The sequence below is a fragment of the Rhagoletis pomonella genome, unplaced genomic scaffold (genome assembly GCF_013731165.1).
Source record: "Rhagoletis pomonella isolate Grant_MI unplaced genomic scaffold, Rhpom_1.0 Rhpom_scaffold_00008, whole genome shotgun sequence".
NCBI classification, from domain to species: domain Eukaryota; kingdom Metazoa; phylum Arthropoda; class Insecta; order Diptera; family Tephritidae; genus Rhagoletis; species Rhagoletis pomonella.
In genome coordinates this window covers 25,413,236-25,430,633 of record NW_023458562.1, presented here as the reverse complement: position 1 = coordinate 25,430,633, position 17,398 = coordinate 25,413,236, and the positions used below count along the sequence as shown (strand labels likewise).

The window sequence follows — 17,398 nt, the reverse complement described above, 5'->3', positions numbered from 1 at the left end:
TTTGCATTAGATATTAAAATAATTCAACGATATTAATAGAAAGGTGCACACCCATGCATTTACATATGTATGTACATACAAACGAGCACCAATTAATTTTATTTAAAGAATGGCGTGTCGTCTATTTCCGGTGTAGCAAACGTAGTACATAGGGCGACATCTAGATGTCTCTACCTCGCCCTATTCACTATGCTTTTTTATAGGAGCTTTTCAAAGCTTTGCTATATGGTGTCGGACACACAACATTGAAAGCTTCTGGAACACAACATTGAAAGTTTCTGGAACACAACATTGCAAGTTGATAAAAGCGTTGTAAAAAACATTTGCCTCCTCTTCAGAAGCTGGTGGTCTAGGACACCCCTAATAAGTTTGAAGCATCACTATAAATGGTATCTCAAACCCCCATACTAATAGAATATCTATGCATATTTACCTACCTGTTTTTGTTTAGGGAAAATTTCTAGACTTTTTAAGCATTTTTGCCGATGTTCTACAGCCTGCTGCTCACGCCTAAAACGACGTTCTTCCTCTTCTAATTCATGCTTCTTACATAAAGTTCTGCCATGTTTTAAGTCTGTCATCCCCTCTAATGCCAAATCTATAAAGGTAGTAGCATCCTCTATGGTAGACGGAAGAAGGCCGATAACTTCCATAAGTTCATTGAGGTAATCGCGTACTGTTTTTGTCGAAATACGTTTGGCTTTATTCAAAAAATAGTTAGCATACCAACGATTCTGCTCATTTGGCGGCATATAATTTGGGTCCTTATAGATGTCATAACGAAAGAATCGTACCTTATAATCTGGTCTTTCTAGATCCAGCGGTTTACCATATGGCACTGGCCGTTCTAATCGATCAAAGTAGGGCGAAGACGATTGCTTCTTAGGGTTCTCATGCGGTAGCATGTGCCAACTTTTATTTCTTTGTAGCCGCTTCCGTCGCTGTTCCAATTGTCGCTTCGACGCATGACCCGGCGGTAAAATACGATCCAATTCACGTAATGTTGTTACCATATCAAGATGCGCTATCGACGAGAGTATTACTTGTTCATTGAGGCTGTTGTATTTGTCTCCTGGTGTCTTGTAATATAGCTCCATGAGAAACCATAAAAAGGCTAAATCATTACCACCACTCAGCTTCATGAGAATTTTTAAGTCCCTATGGGGCACACTTGGCACCAAACCGAGCCGGGTTAAGCAATGACACACCCGATGGCATGTTTCCTGTTCAATATCATCTCGTATCGAGGTAGAAAGCTGATCGGCTGCTTCAATTTGGAATGGAGATGTGCCGCGAAACCAGGAGGGCACATCTTTTTTGGCTATAAATTGGCTTAAAAAATCTTTGTCTTTCTTTTCGCTCAACATTTTCTGCAACGATAATTTCGCATATAAGAGAATTTCAAAAATATGTCCGGGCAAAAATTACGAAAGTGAGAAAAAATATAAGATTATAAAAAAATTACAAACGAAATTTCTATTCTTACAACGCGATCGGGAAAATGATAAAAAAAAATTAGAAAAACTTGACTCACATTTGTCAAGCAAAGTCAAACATTTTTTACAGCATTACTTAAGAACCCTGTAAACTGTGTGTGCAGCTCGTCAGTAAGTTCATATGCATTCGAAAAGTTGGTGCGCTAGGTTAGGCAAGGTCGAAGTGGCTACCGGAGGTTACAGCAGCACCCTAATCGAGCCCGACTGTCTGAGAAAATAAAACTAATTAGTAACTTATTTGTAAACAGTTTCCAGGTGTTAGATGGAACGATTTTGTAGCCCTAATTGTTCCGACCATCGGAGGTGTATGTTGACTTTTAGCCCTGCCAGATAGAGGACTATGCGTACGGGACGCTCAAGGATGAAACTGATGTGACGTAAAGAACGTTGCGTCTGCAAACAAAAATCAGCTGTTCTTTATGACCGCGTACTTGGGGTTTACACAACTCAATTTTGCAGATGCAATAGCAATATGTATATTCGCACTTTTTTACTTATGTATTCACACTTCTCTCATTGTCTTTGTCAATGTCTTTAAATTTTCGAAGACAGTTTGGACAGATGGAAAAATTAAGGTGTTTATCTTCCTGAAGAAAACTTTTGGCATAACTACATTATTTATGGAAGGTTGCAATGAATACTGCACTGACATTTATCCAAGTACTTTTATCTATTCAGATGTCTGCTGATTAAATCCAATTATACCCAAAGTACCACAGCTGGTTTCTGAATCTAGCAGTGGGATTCTAGAAATCGCCACGCAAAATTTCTGCCGCCTGGACTTCAGTGAAATTTCTAAATAAATAAGATATGGGCCGAAAAATATGCAACGAGAGAGCTGAAGGGGTTCAATGTAGTAAAATCATAACCATTGTGGGATGTTTCGATACAAATTTAGCGTGGCGATTTCTAGAATCTAACTGCAGAGGTTTCGCGGAATTTTCTTCAAAATTTGTACGCTCGGTTTACCTTCAGCCTCTGCGTTAGTTTTGGGTCTAGAAAACTTCATAGATAATTTACATAATTAACGTGTCTAACGGGCTCCATAGACGGTGCGTCTGACTCGCGAGACATCTGTGTACGTGTTGACACAGTTGAGTCATTCAGAGGCATGCGAGAGTCATGTCGGTGTAACTAACATATATTTATTTTCACTAACCCATCCAAATCGACTCGCGTATAAGCTGTGCTGCATTCCGGTGATCCTTAGAGGTGCGCAATATATGTTATCCAAAAGCATGTACAATCATCCGTTAAAAATGAGTCACCTAGCAGACACTATAGGGTTAGCGAGACAACGCCAACGTTGGGACGGCCTATCTCACCTCTGTCATATGTAATATAGAAGCCGCTAAACAATTGTATCGCATTTGTATAGCTTGAGGCCAGCTACGCTTTTCTCTGGGCTTATCCGACGGATCTATGGTTTTGTGAAAAAAGCTTTATAACCTCGCTTTTATTAGCTTGGGATGTAACGATATAATATTGATGCGCCTAGCGGTAACCTGATGACAGTACGAATGGATATTATAAAAGCGAGTTTTTAGTTTTTTAAAAATTATTATTTTTTTAATTTTATGTATATCGGAATCAATTTCCGTTCTCCTACATTCTTATGTATGTAGAATTTGGTTTTGAGGTAACTATTTTTGCCTTTTTTATTACTGGTCAGATGGACCTCACTTGGGTGATGCAATTCTTATTGACAGCAATTATTTGAGTTATGTAATGTTTTTTTTTAATATTTTTAAATTTCAAATGTTTTATGAGAGATTTTTATGCGCAACTTGTGAGAAAAGAAAAACGTCTATACGTACGTAATATGTGTTTGTATATTTTTTTATTAAAGCTTCAGTAATATACAGAAAATATTAAAACTAAATAGTTACGATTAAGGAAGACTTAGAAAATCTTAAAACCTATGAATCTGTTACTAACTCTAAAACGTCTAATAGAACGACGCAGAATGCAATATTTACGAGGTAATTGAGTGACTTAAGAAATAGCTTAAATATTTTTGAGATAATAAGTATTTATTTTATTTTTTATTTTTTGAATAAGACTTCAGAAGAAAGAATTTAAATGCAGATCGCTGTCACAGTTTGTTGCATTTTCGGAAATCATATTTAGCCCTTTAGTATGCAAATAATATTTTTAAAACTACAGTTTTTTATATACACATATATGTACATTACGTTCCCGGCCTTTTTTTACCCGACTTCAAAAAGGAGTAGGTCATCAATTCGTCGGAATATATTTTTGTTTTTTTTATGTATGTTACCACATAACTTTGGATCACGTTAACCTGTGTTACCTCACAGGTAGTCCCATACTAATTTCGATCACAAAGAAATTAACGGTAGTCTTGAATTTTTATATGAGAATTGAAGTCGGTTTTGTTTTTTTGCTTAAGAATAACTTGTTGTATACCTATTTTACCACAAATATTTAAAAATTCGTAAGGTTTATTTTAAGTTTTTCGTTCACTGCAAATATCTATAACTCTTTTTTTGCGAATATACTGCAGCTGGCTGCGTTTTATCACTACTCGCTATTGAGCTACTGCTAGTTCACTACTTTTAAACAATTACTAAATATTTACGTATATTTTTTATTAGTCTACTTATAACCCTCCCCTCTAAGCTTTTATCGCGCCAGCCTTCATCGCAGCCTTCGCTGCTTTCTCGTCCAAAGCCACTTGCTTGTATCGCTTATCTCGCTTAAACCACAACCAGTTGTTCTCATTGAAGTAATCCTCAATTTGATCCAGTGAGCGACCTTTGGTTTCAGGCTGGAACAACCACATGAAAATCGTTACCGCTAGGCTAGAGATTGCAAATATCATAAAAACACCACGCATTTTTATAATGGATTGCACGAGTGGAAATACTTTTGTCAACCCGAAGAGGCTGACGTTCATAGCGGCAAAAACTCCACCGGCCGTACGTCCTCGTATGCGCGCAGGAAAGAGTTCACCGATCATTATGCCCGGCATTACCATCAATGGCGTATTGCAGGCAATGTAGGTGAAGAGACAGGCTGCCGCTACGAGCACATCTGTGGCAGTCTTCGCCAGCCCTATGTGCATATACATATACACACTCAATACCAAGCAGCTCAGACCCGAGCCGATACTCGAGATTGTTAGAATGCGTCGACGTTGCACGAATAGTAAAACTACGCAAAAGATGATTGAACAGAAGGTGCGCACCACTGCAGTCCAAATTGCAGCAGATTTCGTATCAACATCGGCGCCAAAGTCAGCAATAATATCGATCGCATAGAAGATAACTATAAATGAACCGGATAGCATTTGCAGCATTGAGAATGTGATGACAATGACGAGCGGTTTGATGGCACAGCGTTCGGTGCACAGCTGAAAGATGTTCTCGTTGGTATTTGTGTTGGCACGTTCCTTATTCAGTCTCTCATTCATATCGTTGATCTCGTTATGTGCGACAATCTCGCTGCCACGCAGAAAAGTAAGCGCCTGATGCGCCATTGCGAGTTTATTGTTTCTCACTAGCCAAGCAGGTGTTTCAGGTATACAGAATATAGCGATTGCAGCGAAGATTGGGAGTATGTTGGCACACCATGCCACGTGACGCCAATGCAACACTGAGCCGAGTGAATAAACAATGAGCACACCTAGAGAGTAGGAGACGTAGGGTGCACCAATAAGAATGCTACGCAAATTGGGCTCAGCTGTTTCGGCAATGTAAACCTGAAATGAGAGAAATCAGAGATATTAGTATATATGTAATGGCCATCATATACATTTTTTTCTGAATAGAATTTCTATTAATTTAAGTCTCAGGCAAGGGATTAGCGAAGGAATATGAATGTTGACTGAATGAAAAATGTCTCTTTAATTAAAAAATTTGATGGATTCCAGGTCACGAAGACTCCTTGTGTGTGCCTTTTTGTGGAGTATCTGAGGTTCCGTTTTCTTTTACAGGCGAAACATGGGTCCCAGTTAGTAGCGTGCATTTGCATTTGTGGGGTTGTCACAGAGCACCGTCGTGTGAGTTAGGCATTCGTGTGTTAGGGGGCTGCCCCCGGGCTATAGTCCAGGACAGTATGGAAGCTACAATGATAGTAGTTTAGCAGCAAGAGCATTTGAGCGCGCTCTAACCAGTTCGCGTGCTACGGACCTTCACCAGGCCAAAAATAAGGCAGAGGTTTTCAATAGACCTTGAGCCCTACCAAGCTGGTTAGTGTGTCTACTCCGTCCTGCCGATTGCTACTGATAATGATTGGATTTCGGGCTTTCAGATATTTTTAGCTACTCCTTTTCATCGCACGCCTTTATAGAGGAAAGTCGATGACTGGATGCCTTGAAACTGTCTTCGTAGCACCGTGTGCTCATGAAAGCCTTACATAACGGCTCAGAGATGCCAGATTGAATAAACGAAAGACTTAGAATCCAAATAAAAATGTTCGGCTTGGAAAAAACGGGTATGCAATTATTGTAATCGATCTTCCAAAGTTGTTTTAATGGTGAAATGGCTCTTTTCACCCTGTTACTTTGTTATTAAAGACTTAAGCAAGAAATATATTCTTTGTTTTGGAGTTGAGGCTAGTTTCCTAGTCGGCGATAGTCTTGCAGGCTAGCCATTGGATCTTGTTGGGGGTCGTTTTCTAGTGCTCATGAAAGCCTTAGTTCCTAGCTTAGAGATGCCACATTGAATAAATGAAAAACTTTGAATCAAAATAGAAATGTTCCGCTTGAAAAAAGGGTATGCCATTATTTTAATCGATCTTCCAAATGGATTCCAATTTTAATCTTATTTTAGAGTCAAAATCACTCTCACACATCCGTATCTAGTCTAACGTCTTCCATTCAATGCCTCAGAGCTAAGGTTTTTCTTAAGCGGAAAAGTATTATTTGATCTTTGGAATCTATGCGAATTTCCTAGTCGGTGATAGTCCCGCAGGCTAGCCGTTGGAATTTGTTGAGTTGATTTTATCATCGTCTCCCTTCAATATTGCTGTGGCGATTGTGAGGTTTAGTGCCTCAATTGCTTTTTATGAGCTATATAGGATAACCTCCTGGCATCTCATTTCTTTAAAGAAATGGTACCACTAGCTCCGAAATATTGTCTAATTCGTTTGCCCCCTTCCTTGTCTCTATAGAATACAAATGTGCTGCATAGTATTTTCGGATTAACTTACGGCGCGCTCTGTAGGATATTCGGTATAATTTAATTTTTTCTAATAATAATGTTAACCACGTTGCCCAAACTATCGAATTTTTCGTCGCTTAGTAGGTAAGCTAAACAGTTCATTCATTGCCGTTTTAATGTTAAGGAGCTCTCATTTTCTTTTCAGCGTGACTCGCTGTTGTGTCAACCTTTTTGTTTCAGGATATAGTCGATTCGGCATTCGAATTTTGAATGGTGTCAAAAGTGGTCGTGCATTTTAAGAGAATCTCAATTTCCATAGATAGATATTGTTCCAGTAATGCCTCGCTGTGGGCTTTATTAATAACCTTACTGAAGGCTTTGGGGACATCCTCGTATGTTTGAAAGAATAGGTTTAGTTGAAAAATCGTCTACTATTCTTACTCAGTACTGAAATCTATAAATTCTATCACTGTGGTGTCTTCTCCTTCGCGAGGGATTCCGGACAGGAAAATGTTCTCACAAACTTGTTCTCATTAGACATGGAAGTGTTGGATCGGTTCCGCAAACAACTCAAATGCAACAAAACAACGTAATTGATCAAAGGTGAATGGAGAATGTAAACAACACCTACACGTAACAAAATTCAATAGGGTGGCAGGGTCGCAATTTAATTCACGAAAATGTGAATGCACAGAGCAATGTGTAAGTTCAGTTCTATGTAAAAAACAAAATGGTTCAAAACTGCGTTACGTATTGCGCTTTTTACGTAATATATTTATTAATAAAATTCACTTTTCACACAGCTTATGGCAGGCAAAATTCGCTCAACTTAATTCTTAACTAAACTATAGTCTGAGGTCAAGATTCCGGAACTGTAGATAAGAGTTATTCATGCGCCAGCACACATTTGCACACTGATTGCCGCAGATTGTTGTTGTTGGCTTGTTTGGCTATGATAAAAGGCGTTGACACCTCAGGGTCGTATCCATAAGATGCAAGACGAGATAAAGAAAAAAATTACGCGCCAATTTCCCGCACAAAAAAGAGGGAGAGTGAGTAAGTGAATAAGCAATTGAGGTATTTCTTATCAAATTTGTGAATTTGAATTGGTTTGGACATGACGGGCGCTAGTAAATTGAATTGCTGGCAGAGTGGCATGTAAATGGATGAACGGTTGATTGTTTGTTGACGGAAGCAGTTTCAGTATTATAATACTAAGCTATAAGAAATTATGTTTGTTCGCATTTAGAAAGAAAGCGGTCTCCCATAGCGAGCATAGCTCTACTAAATACGAGCGGCTGATTATAATTAAATGCAAACTGCGGGATACCACTCGAAGCGATGGCGATCTAAGTGGCATAAATTAAATAAATAATACAATTTATTTTGTAGAAAATAAGCATACGAGATGCCGGTAAAATTCTAAGATTCCCCACTCAAGTTCCTTCGCTCGTTCTTGAACCTCAACTAGCGAGAGTTCAAGGCAGTCTACAGCGTCAGGCAATCATCATTCAGTGTTAGTTAGTACTCTCTATGTGATAGTTTCACTAGTACACCCTGTACACCGGATTCTATGAAAATACTCCCTTCTATCTCTTCACTTTGACAGCCAGTTCCCGAAGCTGTCATTAATATGGTGGTTTACTTGGTGAGTGTGTCACTGGCACGCAAGGTCATCGTTTAACTAAAAATTTGTTATGAAATGTGCGTCGTGTGAATGACCCATATTTATGAGTTACTGAAAATAGCATTGAATTTTTATGCGTGGGTTGTTGGCTTCCCTATTTTGGCGACGTCATTAATGCCAGGCATACTCGTAAATCAAGTTTGATTAATTTCGCTCGAATGAAGGTTTTCGAGAAAAACCGCATACACTTTTTGTACTTTGGATTGTTCACAAATACATACATACATGAAGTGCTGCCTAAAATAATCTTTGTTCTCTTGTTCGGATGCTGTAAAATTATTTCTAAATTGCTGGAGTGTATTTCTGCCATGAAGAAGCATCTCACAAAAAACCATCTGCCGTTCGGAGGCGACGTAAAATAGTTTTGATATTTGACATATTATCGAGCCCTAACCGTCAAAAAGACATAAGTGACATTTTTTGTTTAATTTTATTGTTGAGGCAGAAATACATCTAGATTCTATAGAAATATTTATGCATCAAAAAGAAAATTAAAAAAAAATTCGCTTACGTCTTTTTGGCGGTTAGCGCTCTTTATGCCCTTACGTTGAGCGGAGAGCACGTTATATACATATCTGATGTTTTGATGTCCCATCGCAGATATTTTTCCCACCCTGTTAGGATCCTGTTTTTCATGCTGTCCTTGGTAAACTTTTACTTCAATTTTGCTGGCCGATAGGACATTGGAGTGAGCATTGGCATATTCCTTATTCTATATATTGCTACTCCACCTAACGAAATGTCACCGTTTTTTCGAAGGTATGGCACCCTGATCTGAGCCACCTGCTGAATACATTGAGAGGAAAATTGCTTATGGCTGAAGAGTAAGGAAGTTCTGCATCCCTTTCTTTCCCTTCTGAGTTAGTAAAATTTGTGTATTGTGAACCCTGGGAGTTATTGGTGGCTATATTCTTCCTGATTCTCACTCTTTTCAAGAGTATAGGCCGCTTCCGACCCCGAATTGGTGTTATCTCTTAAATCTTCTTGGAAAGGCGCATCTGGCCATTAAAATAGGAGACTTTTGTGATGCTCAAGGTCTCCGAAATACACAAAAAGTGTCTGCCACAAGTGCGGAAATTTTTCCAAAATGATGGATGCCATATCGATGAGTATCAATATCATTGTGTTGTGCCTTCTCGTGATAATATAGTTTTCTCACTTATTTTAGAAGATATTATTTCTGTAATCCTCCTGCTTTATACTCAGAAATATTATAAAGTAGTCAGTAACTACTATTTTCTTCATCTATTTTTATCTAACCTACACATGCTGGAGAGAAAGCAAGAAGAAATCAATTTTAAGGGTTTAGATAAGCACTAAAACATTGGTAAAGATGTTTGCAAATATGCTCGAAAAACACCAAAAAAATTTTAAGTACAGTTCAATCTTTTGTTTTTTATAAAGTTTATTTTAAAAATTGAGAAATACAATTGCCAATCAAGTGCTGCTTGATATTCTCAAATAATAGAGATCTGCACTGGTCGTTTTAATTTTTTTTTAAATATTCGTTATTCTCCATTTGAAATGAATTATTTTTAATCTCTTCAATAACAGCAATGCCTACCCGTAGAGACAAACTTTTGGTTTTCTAGCATGTTATCCAAACGAAGTTACGGGTTAATAAAAATCAAATGTGTTTTTATGTTATTATTTGTAAGCATTTATTTAGTTCGGCGAGTAGAAAAAAACGCCCAAGAAATGGCCAAGAAAAATGTATATTGCCATTCCCATGGTGGCGCACGTGACAGTCGCACGATTTCAATGTGATACAAAAAAGGAATACCACTTGTTTTCTTTAACTTTTTTGGGCCATTGTATAGCACATAATTAGCTCTATATTTAACCGAAAAATGAAATCAATCGAACTGCTTGGTCCTGAAATATAAGCATTTAAAGAGAGTATCGTTACGTGACAAAAAATGGAAGTTGATTTTTTCTTTTCTTACAAAATCGCAAAACTCTGCGAATTGTGGATAGCTATTTTCATAAAACTTATTTTAATATGATTTGGAGCAATTCTAGTTGTTTTTAGAGTTTTTTGAATTAATGCAAATTGTTTCAATTCTCTTTTACAACCCCAAGTGTGAAACGTGACGTGACGTGGCGTCACGTGACATAAATTTCCATCGTTATATTTTTGTTAATATTGCTTTTAAATGAATTTTTAACGCAAATAAAACATGTATTTTATGTAGAATATACTTTATATTTTTACTTCAGCGCCAATTCAGGGTCAATTTATTAGAAATCTATGATTTATTATGTTTCAACCACATACGCCAAATTCGAACCAAATCAGACCATAAATACGGTTTTTCGAAATATCTCGACCTTGGCACCACCTAGGAAGACCATTTTATGCAAAGATGATTCTACTTACATAGCCAGTATATATTTTAAAAAGCAGACAAATCGGCCCGTAAATACGTTAGATATAAGACTTTAACTTTTTTTGTCGTGGTGGACCTTCCGCTGGAAACACCCATATATGATATATATATACGATATATATCTTCACGAGCCTTAGGTTTCAGATTCTCTGGCTAAATGTTTAGCAATCATATACTAAGTATAGTAACTGCTAGGAAGTTATTGTAAGAGGTCTCTCTGACATTTGTGATAGGTTAAAAGTCTTCGATCTTAGATTTTGCAGAGGCCATTTCCCTATTTAATTTTTTTTTCAATAACAAATCCTGCTCACCTGTCCAGGTCCACCAAGTAATCCGGTAGAAAATCCACACAAAAGGCGCCCAAGTATAATCACCCAGAAGGATTGAGTCAAAGCGAGCGTAATCCAACCTGTACAAAGGGGAATAATCGATAGCAGTAATGTGGAGCGGCGTCCGAGAAAATCAGCTAAGGGTCCTGAGATTAGCGCGCCCACAGGAGTGGCCAAACTATGGACACTTGCTGTAAAATCGAAGAAAAAGTTTAGTAAAAAATTGAAAAATCGCACATTATGTACATATGTAAATATGTACATATGTATAAACTTACCAATCCATGAGCCCATTTCAATGTCTATTGCAATCTCCGCTGCGGTCGAATTCACATCCGACAATTGTGGCAGTAGAACGGCCGAGTAGCCGATAGGCATGCCACAGGCGGCTGAGAGTAGCAGAACGGCGCCGGTGGAGAGAATCTGTTGTATTGCGTTGTTGTTGTGTGGTTTTTATGTATTTATTTCGATGTTTTGTGTAAAAAGAGGGAAGGGAAAAAGAGGCGAAAAGCAAAATTATAAGTGAATTTAATAAACAATTTAATTAAGTGTACTTGGATGTTAAATGTATGCTATTACAAAAATATGTATATGTAAATTTTTTTTAATTCATACATACATACATATGTATACATACGGCGCATATGACATATGTGATAAATTTTTTGCTGTGATTGTAGTTTTAATATTTTTTTTGCTTGTTTTCATTATTTGCTGGACAATAATCTCATTACAAAGTGACCTATTTCTCCAGTTACTGTAATATGTAAACTGGATTCAACGTACATCAATGTACTATGGGTCAGGAAGCGATCAAAACTGGCCAAAATGTGAAATTTTATGGGACTGGCTTGCAACTTTTCGCTGGGTTGGGTTGTTGGGGTCGTTGATGGGGATGGGTAAAATCGATACTCGAAGCTTCGAACTTTTTGGTGCTAAAATTCGGATAAAATCGATTTTTTCTATAAAAAATCGAATTTCGTCTTTATTGGCAAAAAAGCAACTCTGCAACTTCCTTCTTTCCGACTAAATTTAGTAGCACTATGTGTGGCACGATAAATTGATGTTTTTTCTATCTTATGCATCGAAATATTGCCATCGATGAATCGTATATGAAAACAAATATTTTCGATGCATCGAATGAATTTTAAATGTACAAGAAAGTGGAATTATCGGAACTTCGATAAATGTTTAAGTATGTATTATCTCACAGTGAAATGTTTTTACTGATTTAAATAGTTACACATCCCAGTTATACAAATAAATTCATAAAAAGTAAATAACACTTCAGATACTTTATAATCTGAAAACTGTTCTAATGCTTGGTTTTCATTATGTAAAAATTACTCACATCAAAAACTGCTTCAACAAATCGAATTTCAACCCCCCACTAGAAATCCCTAGTCGCAGAATATGAATCTGACATTAAATCTAAAAAAATTAAATCAAAACGACTTCGCTTCATGCTAAATCCATAATTGGTCTAAAACGAGGACAAATCAGAATTTCCGCCATTTCATGTAAATTTTGGTTTGGAAACAATGCATCATACTCCTACCCTGTCGGAAACAGCAACAATCAAAAAGAAGGTATGCGATCACTAGGCAAAAAGCGTATACCAATGGATTTTTAATTTGCGGATCTTATATGCACGGGAACAACTCCTGATCTTTTTTACGAAATGATGCGATTGTTTTTTCTGCGCATCAACGTTGTCAATAGATCTAACGGCAATGTTGGAAAAGGTCCGATTGGGATATTTTTGGCAGAAGTAAGATTTAGAGTCCGAGCGATTAATCGGCATCGGCATCGGCTAGTATCGGCACGAAATTGACCATCGGCATCGGCATCGGCCTTTTTTCGCCGATTCTTTGCCGATTCTTTGCCGATTCTTTGGAATTTCTTTTCAAATGTTCAGGTGAAGCGACAGCCCACATTAAAAAACATTTGCAGACAGCTCACAAAAATGATTTTTTTTTGTTGAAGGTGTTTCACGTTTTTTCCATACAAAAGTATGTGCGACAATTTTCTTTTATATGGAGAACACTGACAGCAAAAAAAATTGCCAAAAATTAACGGGATTTTATAGCAGCTTGAAACTTGCACTTCATTATACTAGAATGAAATGGTCTGCAAAACTACATACCAAAATTCTGATTAAAGAGTTTGAAATTTTGGTGAAAATAAGCAGACTTTTACTAATTTTTTTATAAAAAAAAATAATAAACATTAAATAAACAAGTAAGAAAGTCTAAGTTCGGGCGGAGCCGAACGTTAAATATCCGGCGCACGTATTAAATATATGTTTTTCACCTTTCCGAAAGCTACCGCTAGATGGCAAGCCGGGTGTATCAATTTTGAGTAAATTAGCGTCCTTAAATTTCGAATTATTGAAGTTTCAAGCATTTCTGAAATTTACCGTTATATGAAAAGCGGCCGTAATTTTAGTCCCATTCCAATAATTTTCAACGTTTTTCTTTTATGTGGCAAGCACAATAAAAATACCGAGTTTGGTACAAATTGGTAGAACGGTTACCGATATACATATATGTGATCATAAGTGGGCGGTACCACGCCCATTTTCCAAAATTTTACCATAAACGTATTTCTTGGTAAAGAATTGTTGCAAGCATCAATTTTGAATAAATTAGCTTCAATATTTACTGATTTATCGAAGATTTTGTATTTCTCTAAATTACCGTTATATGGGATGTGGGCGTGGTTATCGTCCGATTTTAAAAATTTTCGGCCATTTAGTATGCTGTATCAAGGCCAACAACTGTGTTTGGAAGAAATTGGTGCAGCGGTTACCAAGATATTCACATGTAACCATAAGTAGGCGTGGCTACGCCCATTTTCCAAAAATTTATAATATTCTTATTTTTCGTCTAAAAATTATTGTAAATATCAATTTTGAGTAGTTACTAAACTATCGCAGTTTTCGTATTTCTGGAAATTACCGTTATATGGGAAGTAGGCGTGGTTACAGTCCGATTTCGCCCATTTTCAATACCAACCTACCTTGGATTAAGGGAAATCTACATACCAAATTTCGTTGAGATATCTCAATTTTTGCTCGAGTTATCGTGTACACGGACAGACGGACAGACGGACGGACAGACAGACATGGCTTAATCGATTTCTTTTTTCATCCTGATCATTTATGTATACATTTGTCTATATCTATCTCAATTCGTTTTGGCTGTTACAAACAACCGTTATGTGAACCAAATTAATATACCCTTGTGCACAAGTGCGCTCGGGTATAAAAAGACAAAATCGGTCAAAATATCGCAATTCTTTTATTTTGTGGACCACTATATGTATGTACATACATACCTAGCATATAAGTTCTTATGCATTGAGTGCAAAAGAGTGTATTTTAGTACAAAACGAAATGAAATTTTATGTTCCTAAATATCTTTTGCTTAGCACCATATAAAAAGTGTTTTATGTAATGTACATAAATGTGATATATGTACATATATTTTTACACATACATATGTATGTACATATGTACATACATGTGTATGTAATGTTGCATAACAAGCCAATTAATTCAATTATTTCTTTTCTTTTGTTTTTTTAACTCCGTGAAATGAACTGATTTTATGAATTAATACATTTATTTGTATTTTTTTATGGAATCGGCATCGTCATCGGCCGATTCTTTCCCCATAAGCCGCTTAATCGGCATCGGCATCGGTACCTGAAAAAAATTGGAATCGGTCGGACTCTAGTAAGATTACTGATTAGTGCTCGGATTAAGAAATTTTAATTTCGCAATAGATCAGAGAAAAAATTGGAGTTGACTGAAAAGCTCCAAAGTAGATCCAATGCAATTATAAGTGAAACAAGGAAAAAGGTCTAAGTTCGGGCGCAGCTGAACATTAGATACCCGGCGTAAGTATTAAATGTAGCTTTTTCACCTTTCGTACAACTAACGCTACATTGAATGCCGGGGTGGTTTCATCCATATTTCCAACATCTTTGATAAACTTTCCAAAATTCCATAATAATGTTACTTATTTTCAAGGGATTGTTGTTAGTATCAATTTTGTGTAAATTAGCGTCCTTAAATTTCGAAATATCAAAGTTTCAAGCATTTCTGAAATTTACCGTTATATAAAAAGTGGGCGTATGTTATTTCCGATTTCAATAATTATCAGCATTTTGGTTGAAATTGCTCAAACGGTTACTGAGATATACATATGTGGTCACAAGTAGGCGGTGCCACGCCCATTTTCCAAAGTTTTATCATAAACGTATTTTCTGTTTAAGAATTATTACAAACATCAAATTTGTTTGTTATACCAACACCAACAACCGTGCCAAGTTTGGGGGAAATTGGTGGAGCGGTCACCGAGATATACACATGTTGTCATAAAAAAAAATGTATAATATTCTTCTAAAAATTATTGTAATTATAAATTTTGAGTGAATAAGCTTTAGTAGTTACAAAAATATCGCAGCTTTCGTATTTCTGAAAACTACCGTTATATGGGATATAGGCGTGGTTTTGGTCCGATATTGCCCATTTTCAATACCATCCGTCCTACTGCTCAATTACGAACGGTAATTCATCGGAGAAAACCAATTTCGGCAATTTACCACTTTAAGCTAAACGAAGCAACACTTTGGCTCTTTCGAATTTAACTTTTTTTCTTCAGCGTTGTTAAGATCTCTTTTTGGAACTTCAATCCGCGATATGTTTAGCTCTTTTGCCATTTGATTTCGCTCAATTCGGTTCTTCAATTTACAAATCATTTCTGGTGTTGTTACTCTCTTTTTTTGGTTCAGTTCCTAGGCGCCGGGCAACGCTACCCGTATCACAATAGTAAGCTATAGTACGAGAAACAAATGATTTATTCATATTTAGGTGTTGAAGGCTCGAACAATGGTCATTTGCGATTTTCTCGCCAAATAAAAAACAATCACACTATTAAGTTTAAGTTCTATTACGTATAACTGTAATTTTCCTTCACAAACATCAAAATGCTTTCGTGTGTTTCGTTATGAAACAAAACAATGAAGTGTAGTTTCTCCTTATTGGTTTGTCAGTTACATCGGTGTGAAGTTAGTTTTATTTTTTGTCAGCCAACCTGTTTTTTATTTGATTTACTTATATGTTTTACTTTACTTTACTTTATTTTATCTTATTTCGCATCACTTATGTTATTATTACTTTATCTTTATTTTTGTGGTTAAATTTTATTAAAAAATCAACAACAACTAACTAAAAGCAAAATTTTAAAAATATACATGGTATAATTGAGTAAAAAAAAATAATAAAAATTAAAGGAAAAATCTACTGACAGCGGGACTCGAACCCACGAACTAGCGGCTCGTTAATCCACATTACTGCCGTCTGTCAAGTCAAAATTTTTATCAGATAAACTGCGCCGTTAATCAGGATCGACGTTGCCACGTCTGTCTATGCTTTAAGAAAAATTGCTTTAGTGGTCGACTATTTTGCAGGATGAAGTAGAATTATTTTAGTATAAAGTAATTGTAGAAGAGTCCGAACACTGCTTCAGGTACTATTTTAGTAAATTATAAGAATACTAATACACTGTCATAAGAGCGTAAAAAATTAAAGAGCGCAGCTTTTATAATTCTCTTAGCATATGCGTTAGCGACAGCTATATTTGTGCGTGTAAGTAGTCGACTTCGTTAATAACCCCAAGCATGAGCAACAAAATAGTGGTCAAGTACAATATTTGCTTGCCGCCGTGGTATATCCCATATGGTCTAGTGGCTAGGATATCTGGCTTTCACCCAGAAGGCCCGGGTTCGATTCCCGGTATGGGAATTTGACTTTTTTATTTGTTTAATATTTTTTTTGTTTTAATTTTTTTCTATATTAATTAAATAATTTCTTTTTAACAAAAATACTTGTATACACGTATGTGTATATACTTAGTTATGCCTACATATGTATGTATGTACATACATACACACCTACTCGTAGGTCTAACGTCACGATATTTTTTTGTCATGCGCTTCGTATGAAGGCCGTTTTATAGGTTTCTTCTATTTCATTAATTTGTTGGGAGTATTTATGTATGGATGTGCAAGAGTCACGACAAAGAGAATAAAATGATGTAGTACACACAGTATTATTAAAATCGTAAATTTTTTAACAGGTACCGTAATGGTTATGATATTAATAATAAAAAACTTAATTTAAGCATTAAAATTGGATTCCAATTTTTTCAATCATAATATAACCGCTTTTTTCAAATTTAATTTTTTAGACCATAAAAGATTTAAGGCGATCAAAAAACCACAGTCTCTACAAACAAGGTTACTTGTTACTTGTTTTTTATTTTATTTTATTTTATTTTATTTTATTTTATTTTATTTTATT

The 17,398-nt window shown here is 36.2% G+C and overlaps 2 protein-coding genes and 1 non-coding gene across 3 annotated transcripts in view; 1 reads left to right on the top strand and 2 right to left on the bottom strand.

The window, feature by feature from the left end:
- Positions 1 to 1,367, bottom strand: part of LOC118745237 — a 5,448-nt gene extending 4,081 nt beyond the window's left edge. The window contains exon 1 of the mRNA XM_036478763.1: positions 438 to 1,367. Coding sequence (XP_036334656.1) covers positions 438 to 1,367 — 930 coding nt within the window. The remainder of the gene's footprint in view (positions 1 to 437) is intronic.
- A 1,985-nt stretch (positions 1,368 to 3,352) lies between these two features.
- LOC118744521 (facilitated trehalose transporter Tret1-2 homolog) overlaps positions 3,353 to 17,398 on the bottom strand; it is a 36,851-nt gene continuing 22,805 nt past the window's right edge. The window contains exons 4-6 of the mRNA XM_036477578.1: positions 11,307 to 11,451; positions 11,011 to 11,219; positions 3,353 to 5,220 (exon numbers count right to left, since the gene is read on the bottom strand). Coding sequence (XP_036333471.1) covers positions 4,135 to 5,220; positions 11,011 to 11,219; positions 11,307 to 11,451 — 1,440 coding nt within the window. The 3' untranslated portion in view covers positions 3,353 to 4,134. The remainder of the gene's footprint in view (positions 5,221 to 11,010; positions 11,220 to 11,306; positions 11,452 to 17,398) is intronic.
- Trnae-uuc lies at positions 16,769 to 16,840 on the top strand. The gene has a single exon. It is a non-coding gene; the product is annotated as a tRNA-Glu (tRNA).